Raw genomic sequence first — 9566 nt, forward strand, 5'->3', positions numbered from 1 at the left:
AAATAATCCGAGTTCTCTTTCCTGGAAACAGCACCCAGTATAATATTCTAGAGGGACTAGAAAAACTCAAACACTTAGACTTCCTGAAACAACCAATGGTTACACAAAAAGACCTAACTGGGAACATTGCTAGTCCAGCTGTGAAACAAGCAAAATTGAAACAACGAACAGATAGCAAGGAGAGTCTGAAGCCTGCTGCAAAGACACCACCAAATAAGCCTGTCAGAAAGGAATCTAAAGAAGAAACACCAGAGCCTGTGAAGCCTAGTCCAGTACCAGAAAAGCCTCAGAAGCTGGAAAGCAAAGAAAAAGTTCCAGTTAAAAAAGAAAAACCAGCAAAAGTAGAGACCAAACCAATAGTGGTAGAAAAAGACATAGCAAATAAGGAAGAACAACTAGTGAAATCCGAAATTCCTGAGAAACAAGGTACAGATGTAAAACCGAAAATGTCAAAGGAGAAAACAGTGAAAAAGGAAGTCAAAGCAAAACCTGAAGAAAAGAAGGAGGACAAAGAAAAACCAAAGAAAGAGGTTTCTAAAAAAGAAGAGAAAACACCCATCAAAAAAGAGGAAAAACCAAAAAAAGAAGAGATCAAGAAAGAAGTTAAGAAAGAGGTGAAAAAGGAAGACAAGAAGGAAACTAAGAAAGAAATAAAGAAAGAAGCTTCAACAAAAGAAGCTAAAAAAGAAGCTAAAAAAGAAGAGAAGAAGGAAATCAAGAAGGAAGACAAAGAAGCCAAAAAGGACATCAAAAAGGTTCCTAAAGAAACAAAGAAGACAGCTACTCCTTCAAATGAAGCCAAAAAGCCAGCAGCAAAGCCTAAACCACAAAAGAAGGAGGAACCTGCTAAAAAAGAAGCAATAGCTGCTGGAAAGCCAAAGGAAAAAGGAAAAGTTAAAAGTGTGAAGAAGGACCTCAAAGTCAGTGGAGCACAAGCTGCCCTTGCAGCAGTTGGAGCCACAACTGTAGCAGCTGCAGAAATTACAGCCGGTGGAAAGGAGCTTGAAGCAGAGAGATCCCTTATGTCTTCACCAGAGGATTTAACAAAGGATTTTGAGGAATTAAAAGCTGAAGAAGTAGAAACAATAAAAGAAACAAAATCTGAAGTTGCACTTATAAAGGATGATCTGAATCTCACTGGCACAGTACAAAAAGACGCTTTTGAAGTACAAAAAGAAAAATTGGATAATGAAGGACCTGCTGAGTCATCTGATGAAGGCATAACTACCACAGAGGCTGAGGGTGAGTGTGAACAGACACCTGAAGAATTGGAACCTGTGGAAAAACACAAGGTTGATGACAATGAAAAGTTTGAAGATGAGGGAACTGGCTTGGAAGAATCATCTGAAGCAGATTATGAAGAAAAGGCAGAGACAGAAGAAGCTGAAGAACGAGATGAAGTGGAAAAAACACAACTGGATGCCACAAAACCATATGTGGAAGAATCAAGAAAAATTCCAGGTGGCTCAGAAAAAGTAATGACTCAAGTAGATACTAACATTAAAGATGAAAATTGTATTGAAAAGGCAGATTATGAGGCATCCGATGAACGAGCTGAAGAAGACAGGGAAGAAGCAATAGAAAAGGCAGAAACTGAAGAGACTGAAGAAGATGAGGAAGACAAAGCAGAAGACATCAGAGATGAAGAAGAAACTGAAAAAACAGAAGCCGAAGAAGATTATGTGATGGCTGTGGTAGACAAAGCTGCAGAATCTGGTGAAGCCGAGGATAAGTATGGCTTACTCATAATTACACCAACTAAGCGCTCAGAGTCTCAGTCTCCTGTGATTGAACCAGCTTCTTCTATCCATGATGAGACACTGCCTGGTGGTTCAGAAAGTGAAGCCACTGTTTCTGATGAAGAAAATAGGGAAGATCAACCTGAGGAGTTCACTGCTACTTCAGGTTACACACAGTCCACCATTGAAATATCCAGTGAACCAACTCCAATGGATGAAATGTCAACACCCCGAGATGTCATGAGTGATGAAACTAACAACGAGGAAAGCGAGTCACCCTCTCAGGAATATGTGAACATTACCAAGTATGAGACATCACTGTACTCTCAGGAGTTCAGCAGAACTAAACTTTCTCCACTTCCAGATGCTTTTAATGGGCTATCGGAAGGATCCAAAACAGAGGCCACAGAAGGAAAGGATTATAATGCCTCAGCTTCCACCATCTCACCACCATCTTCATTAGAAGAAGATAAATTCTGCAAATCTGCATTCCAAGATGTATACCGGCAAAGAGAAAGTGAAATCCAAGGCACTGATAAATTAGAAATCAGAGAACCCTATCAAGAAGATGGTGGAAAACATATTTCAGCCAAGAGTCCAGCTGACAGTTTGTCCCCTCCATCGCCTGTTGCCAAAACACCACTGAGTGAACGTAGTGTGAACTTTTCACTCACTCCCAATGAGATCAAGGTTCCTTCTGAGTCTGTCCCCGTTGCTAAATTGCCTGATGTACACCAAGAAGTTGCTGAAGAGCACTGCACAAGCCCTGAAGATAAAACATTAGAAGTAGCATCTCCGTCACAGTCTGCTGCTGGTAGTGCTGGCCACACACCTTATTATCAGTCTCCCACTGATGAAAAGTCCAGTCAGCTTCCCTCTGAAACCAGTGAAAAGTCAACAGAAGCTCCTGTTAGCTTTGAGTTCAGTGAAGTCAAAGACGAGTCTGAGAAATGCAGAATAAGCCCTATGGATGAGCCCGTGCCAGATTCAGAATCTCCTATTGAAAAAGTTCTCTCACCTCTGCGGAGTCCTCCACTGATAGGTTCAGAGACCACTTATGATGCGTTTTTGAGTGCTGATTTAAAGTCTCCCACCAGAGATTATGGAAGTCCTTCTGAGGGGAAACCTGAAAAGGAAAAATCACCTGTTCAGATGAGCCCAGCTTCTGAAGCAAGCTCTGTGGGCCTCTTCCAAGAAAAACAAGATGAAAAAAGCATGGAATTTATGGTAATTAAGGAAGGCTTCAGCCTGGAAAGGAAAATGGAGGATACAGAACCCAGCAGCTCCCAGTCTTCACTGGTCTTGGATGAGCGGAAGTTAGCAGGTGATCTCTCACCAACTCAAATAGATATCAGTCAGTTTGGTTCTTTAAAAGAAGATACCAAAATGTCAATTTCTGAAGGCACTGTCTCTGACAAGTCTGCAACCCCCGTTGATGAGGTTGTTGCAGAAGACACCTATTCCCATATAGAAGGAGTAGCTTCTGTCTCTACAGCATCCGTTGCTACCAGTTCATTTCCGGAACCAACTACTGATGATGTATCTCCTTCTTTGCATGCTGAGGTTGGTTCTCCCCACTCTACTGAAGTTGATGATTCCCTTTCAGTGTCAGTTGTTCAAACACCAACAACTTTTCAGGAAACAGAAATGTCTCCATCTAAAGAAGAGTGCCCAAGACCTATGTCAATTTCTCCACCAGATTTCTCACCTAAAACTGCAAAATCAAGAACACCGGTGCTTGATCACAGATCTCCTGAGCAGTCAGCTATGTCAGTAGAATATGGTCGGGAGTCACCTGAGCAGTCTTTAGCAATGGATTTTAGTAGGCAGTCTCCAGAATATCCTGCTGTAGGCACTAGTGTACACCATATATCTGAAAATGGACCAACAGAAGTAGATTATAGCCCTTCAGATACACAGGAGTCTCCTTTTGCACAGAAGATTTCACCTGTGGAACAGTCATCTTACTCTCAAGAGAAAGATATTTCAGAAATTATTTCAGTTTCTCAAATTGAAGCTTCATCCTCAACTTCATCAGCTCATACACCTTCCCAGGTAGCTTCACCACTGCCAGAGGAAACATTTTCAGGTGGTGTTCCACCCAGAGAGATGTCACTGCATTCTTCTTTTACCTCAGAAAAGGTGCAGAGCCTGGGGGAAAAGCTGTCACCAAAATCTGACCTGTCTCCACTAACTCCAAGGGAGTCTTCTCCCCTGTATTCTCCTACTTTTCCAGACTCACCTCCTGCAATCACAGAAGCAGTGTCAGCTAGTCACACATCTTTGTTGTCACAGCATGTGTCTCCTGTCAAAGCTTTTGGTTATCAGGAACCCCTATCAAAGCACAGTCCAGAACCTTTACTCAGCCCTGATAAAGAAGATTCAGAGAAAAGCAGCAGGTCACCAGAAGAACTTAGTTATTCATATGAGGCCAGAGAGAAAAGTACAAGGTCACCAGAGAACATCAGCTATTCCTATGAGGCAGTCGGAAAATCTACTAGATCACCTCAAGCTATGGATTATTCCTATGAAACAAGCAGAAAAACTACTAGGTCTCCTGAGACCACAGATTATTCCTATGAGATAACCAGAAACACTACTAGGTCACCTGAGGGTACAGACTATTCATATGAGATAATTGAAAAAAATATGAGGTCATCTGAGGTCACAGATTATTCTTATCAGATAACAGGGAAAACCACCAGGTCACCAGAAGCCACAGATTATTCCTATGAGACAGCTGGGAAAATCACCAAATCACCTGAAGCCACAGATTATTCCTATGAGTTAACTGGGAAAGCTACCAGATCGCCTGATACTATGGATTATTCCTATGAGACAGCAAGGAAAACCTCTAAGTCACCAGAAGCCGTTGGCTACTGCTATGATACAATTGGGAGAACCACCAGGTCATCAGAGGCCATGACTTACTCTTATGAGACAACTGGCAAAGCCTCCAGTTCACCTGAAGCCACAGATTACTCGTTTGAGACAACTGGGAGAGCTAGCCCTGGGAGGTCACCTGAAGCTACCAGCTACTCCTATGAAGCAAGTGCACATTTTACTCCAAGTAAATCGTTAGCAGAATCCCGTCAAGATGTTGACTTATGCCTTGTGTCCTCTTGTGAATATAAGCATCCCAAAACTGAACTTTCACCTTCATTTATCAACCCAAATCCCCTTGAGTGGTTTGCAAGTGAGGAACAGTCTCAAGATCAAGAGAAGCCACTAACTCAGTCTGGGGGAGCTCAGCCTCCTTCTGGGGGAAAGCAGCAAGGGCGGCAGTGTGATGAAACTCCTCCCACATCTGTGAGCGAGTCTGCCCCGTCTCAGACCGATTCGGATGTTCCGCCAGAGACTGAGGAATGCCCTTCCATCACTGCAGATGCTAACATTGACTCAGAGGATGAGTCGGAAACCATTCCAACGGACAAGACAATTACGTACAAACACATTGACCCGCCACCTGTCCCAATGCAGGATCGCAGCCCTTCCCCCAGGCACCCTGATGTCACCATGGTTGATCCAGAGGCTCTGCCAGTTGAACAGAATTTAGGTAAACCTTTGAAGAAGGACCTCAAAGAAAAGACGAAGACAAAAAAGCAGGGTACCAAGACCAAGTCATCTTCTCCTGTTAAAAAAAGTGATGGTAAATCAAAACAAGTGGCTTCACCAAAGCCAGCTACAAAAGAATCTTTAGACAAAATTTCCAGAACAGCTTCTCCAAAAAAGAAGGAATCTGTGGAGAAGGCAACCAAAAATATCTCCAATCCAGAGGTAAAGTCTCGAGTGGAGGAGAAAGATAAGGATACCAAGAATGCAGCGAATACAACAACATCCAAGTCGGCAAAGACTGCAGCCACAGGTAAAGACAAATAGTAATGCTGTGGTGCTATGATTTTCTTAGTTGTTGCAGTGTAAATAGTTTGCTATTATATCAGCTTAAAGTGCAGATTGTGGCATATCCTCAAAGAAATTTCAGGTTTTAAGTACAAATCCAGCATGTAAATGCCACATTTAAATGCATGAAAGACACTACTTTCACTTCTATAATCTGAGAAAATTGATGTCAGTTTGCCCAGAGAGTACATAAAATAGAAAGAATTTAATACAAGCTGTCTAAACAGTTAAACACCTAATAGAATTGAAAGTACCACTTTTGTAGGTGAAGTAAAATCAGTAGCAAGGTGAACCCTTTTATTCATTGTGAGAAATAGGTAGATATAATTCTCTTTAACATAAATTAATGCAATTTAATATTGTGCAAGGCAAAGTCACTATCTCTCTTTGGATGTTCTTATTACTTTGCTGAATTGATTTTAAAAGCAGCATTTAAAAAATTTAACATTAGTAAAAGCATTTTGAGTGAAGTAAACATGTACATCACATAATCCAGTCTTATGCCATCACTGATAACTAAACGTACAGAAAGTTAATGTAATTTTGAATGTCTGTTATACATTCTAAGTAGCAAAAAATTGTGAATTAGATTACTGAAGGAGGTATTGCGCTAATAGGTTGTTTCCAGCAGACCTTGTTAGGGACTATTTGGGGGATACTTTGATTTTTCTGCTGTGAGGACTGATGTTTGTCGAAACCTTCTTTACAAGGAGCAGTTCTAGAATTCAGCACAAACAAACCAGCAGTCAACTGTCCTTAGCTTCCCCATTTTTTGGTAGTCCATTGTTCCTTTCTCACCCCGTTCTTTGCATCTCAGTTAGAAGATACATTTCGAAGCAGCAATGTAGTTATTCTTGCTGTGCATTTCTGCAGCACTTAAGCTCTATATTAAAGTCATTAGGCCTACTTCCCAGGTATATCCTGGAATAATTTGTAATGACATAAAATAGTAAAAATATAGCAACAAGTATCTTAATTAGTGTTGGTATGTACAATTTAAAATTACATCTGAGATTTTTTTATCATCAAAGATGATAAAATATTTTGTAACAAAACCAAATCAGGGAATCTTATCATTTCATTTGGCATTTTGCCCTGTGGCGAGTGTCAGAACATGCTAGACAACTGCAAGGGAGTTGCCTGGCCTTACACTGTTTGACCCTAAATTGATCATATTGCTCAGATAATTCTTAACCAAGCTTAATCAACATGAGAAAGCTAATAAACCATAAACATTGATCATCTGAGTAAAATTACTGACTGAAGCCCGATTTTGAGTTTACACTATGACTTTAGAGCAAAAGATGTGATTTTTTGTTTAATAGTCTTAATGTATTTACTTGTTGCACTTCATTTTGACTGAAGCTCCTAGAACAAGTGCTGTATATACTATGTACAGCAGCAAAGAAACACTTCCCCCTACTTTTCGTGATAAGTAGCTAATTTGTGTATGCAGATAAGGATACAGCAGGCAGACAAATACTTGACTCTGTTCCCTGAATTGCTTTGCAACTTCCTCCTTCCAAGTTCCTCTTTGTGCTCATGTGTAGTAGCTTCCTGATGCATCTGCAAGGCAGCCTGAGCACATCAATTGCCATCATGTCTTGCTATGTACCTCAGATTTCAGGACAGCTTCAAATTTTCATGGCCTCCTGTCTAATACAAGATTTTATGATCAGTCATACTCTAGACTTTTTAAAAGCTGCACTTCTTCATCAGGAAAATAATAGTAAAATGGTAATTCAGTAATCACAGCCCTGCATAGTAATTGTTGGATAATAGTAGTATATTACTGGAAAAGGTTCAGCTAAATTTTTGTAATATGGTAGTGATTTTTTATTGTGTTATATAGTTCCAGTTTTTCAGGTTTTTGCTCCCATTACAATCATAATTGGGGTACAGCAAAGCTGTAACATGCCATTATATGTAGGAGGGTAATTCCATAATTGGCCACGTCTCACCTCAGTGGTTATAATAGTAATTAATAAATGCATGTTTTTAACCAGCCTGTGAGATATTCTTTTGTTGTTTGGTTTCCAAAGGACCTGGGAATACTAAGGTGGCAAAATCTACAGCAGTGCCTCCAGGACCTCCAGTGTATTTGGATCTGGTGTACATTCCCAACCACAGCAACAGCAAGAATGTTGATGTTGAGTTTTTCAAGAGGGTGCGGTCATCCTACTATGTGGTGAGCGGGAATGATGCTGCGGCCGAGGAGCCAAGCAGGGCTGTTCTGGACTCCCTGCTGGAGGGCAAGGCACAGTGGGAGAGTAACATGCAGGTAGGCTCTTCATTTCTATCTCAACCTGGAAATCTAACCTTTCTCAGCTATGAGAAACTGGAGCACCTCTGGCACAGATGCCAGAGAATGGGGTCCTGGCTTGGTTTGAAAGACAGGTGTCTGCCAAGGAAGGCAGGAACCTCCTTTGGAATGGAGAGTATGATGAGAGGAAAGAGGACCTGCACCCAACACCTTTTACCCAGACCAATTCTCCCGGTATCTCTGTCCTTCCCAGACAAACCCCCAGGTGAAAAGAGAGAGTAGCTAGCTGCACTCTTCCCCTGAGGTGTGGCAACTTCTTTTGCCTCTCTTAAGTACCCCATCATTATTATCTCCTGCCAACACATGTGGGAGAAAATTCCTTGAGAGAAAGAAACAAAAGCAAGAATCCTAAACTCCAGCAGGTGCCCAGGCTGGGCACCAGTGAAACTGTTGATGATGTGTGAAGCACAGAGCTGCCCTGTACTGCCTTCAGAGCAGTTCCTGGTTTTTAAAACAGTTCCTGGTTTTTAAAACAGATTTTAAACTGGCATATAGGGCCAGCTTGGCCATCTCATAATTTCACGACACCACATACATGATCTGAGTTTGGCATTGTTGCAGTTTTAAGAAAGCAAGAAAGGTTTCGCACTTTTTAGAGAAATTACATGCATTTGGAAACTACATGTGCCTTTCCATTATGATGAATAAGTGAAAAAAAAAATTGTCTATAATCTGAAGAGTTATCATGCAGATTACAACCTTATACTTCTCTTGAAAGCTGCATCTCAGCACTGTGAGAAACAAGCTTCACTCTTCAACATTTTTAAAAGTTGAATAAGGGATAAAAGGGACAGTAAACAGCGATGGGTGTGTAGCTGTAGGTAGAGGCACACTGGCTAATCATAGCAAGTCTTCTTATGTACTTTTTCATTGCATTAGGTCAAATACATATTCATGAAGATTAAACATACTCAAACATTTCTTTAAACTTGTTTACATGTTCCAGGGATTCTTTAGCTTGGTTCAACCTCTGACCCGTCTTTTTAGAGTACATGCAGTAATCATGGATGTGATTTTGAGAGTCGTATCTCACTTCTGTAGTTTCAGCAGGCGATAGTGAATGTTGAAGGGTCAGTGGCAGGGGTCTTTACATCTGTTCCTCAAGTGTTATCTGACCATGCAGTATGTTTTAGCTATTTCCACAATTATTTTAAATCAACATCAGCTATTTCACAAATTCATCTGTTATTCTCACTTCTGTCAGTTAGTTATAAAAACAAAGACATTAGTTATTATTCCACAACTACAGTTACTTCTGCAAAAGTGAACACAGAGCATCCACTTTAATATTTCGTGAAAGCCTAAACTATAATTTATGTTTATCACACTAAAATATGCAAGTTACACAGGGACCAAGGCACTGGCCACAAAAAACTGACAAATTATACTATATTAAATGCACGTAAAAGTGATTACAAATTGTACTATATCAAAATTGTGGTGATTAATAATAATTTGCAAAAACCAATACATAATAGCAAAAGCCAAGAACTACATAGTTATTTATAACAACACCTTACAAAAAAAACATTTTATTTTTATAAACCTTATTTTCAGTCATGCTACCTTACCTATATGTTGATTTCTTTTTATCCATCCATTCA

The 9566-nt window shown here is 40.4% G+C and overlaps 1 protein-coding gene across 1 annotated transcript in view; it reads left to right on the forward strand.

The window, feature by feature from the left end:
• The window catches only part of MAP1B (microtubule associated protein 1B), a 66413-nt gene that overhangs the window by 52071 nt on the left and 4776 nt on the right, over nt 1-9566 (forward strand). The window contains 2 exon segments of the mRNA XM_014309883.1: nt 1-5604; nt 7682-7920. The exon segment at nt 1-5604 is cut by the window's left edge and continues 14 nt beyond it. Of these exon segments, the coding sequence (XP_014165358.1) occupies nt 1-5604; nt 7682-7920 (5843 nt within the window).

Source organism: Geospiza fortis, unplaced genomic scaffold (assembly GCF_000277835.1).
Source record: "Geospiza fortis unplaced genomic scaffold, GeoFor_1.0 scaffold456, whole genome shotgun sequence".
Lineage (NCBI taxonomy): Eukaryota > Metazoa > Chordata > Aves > Passeriformes > Thraupidae > Geospiza > Geospiza fortis.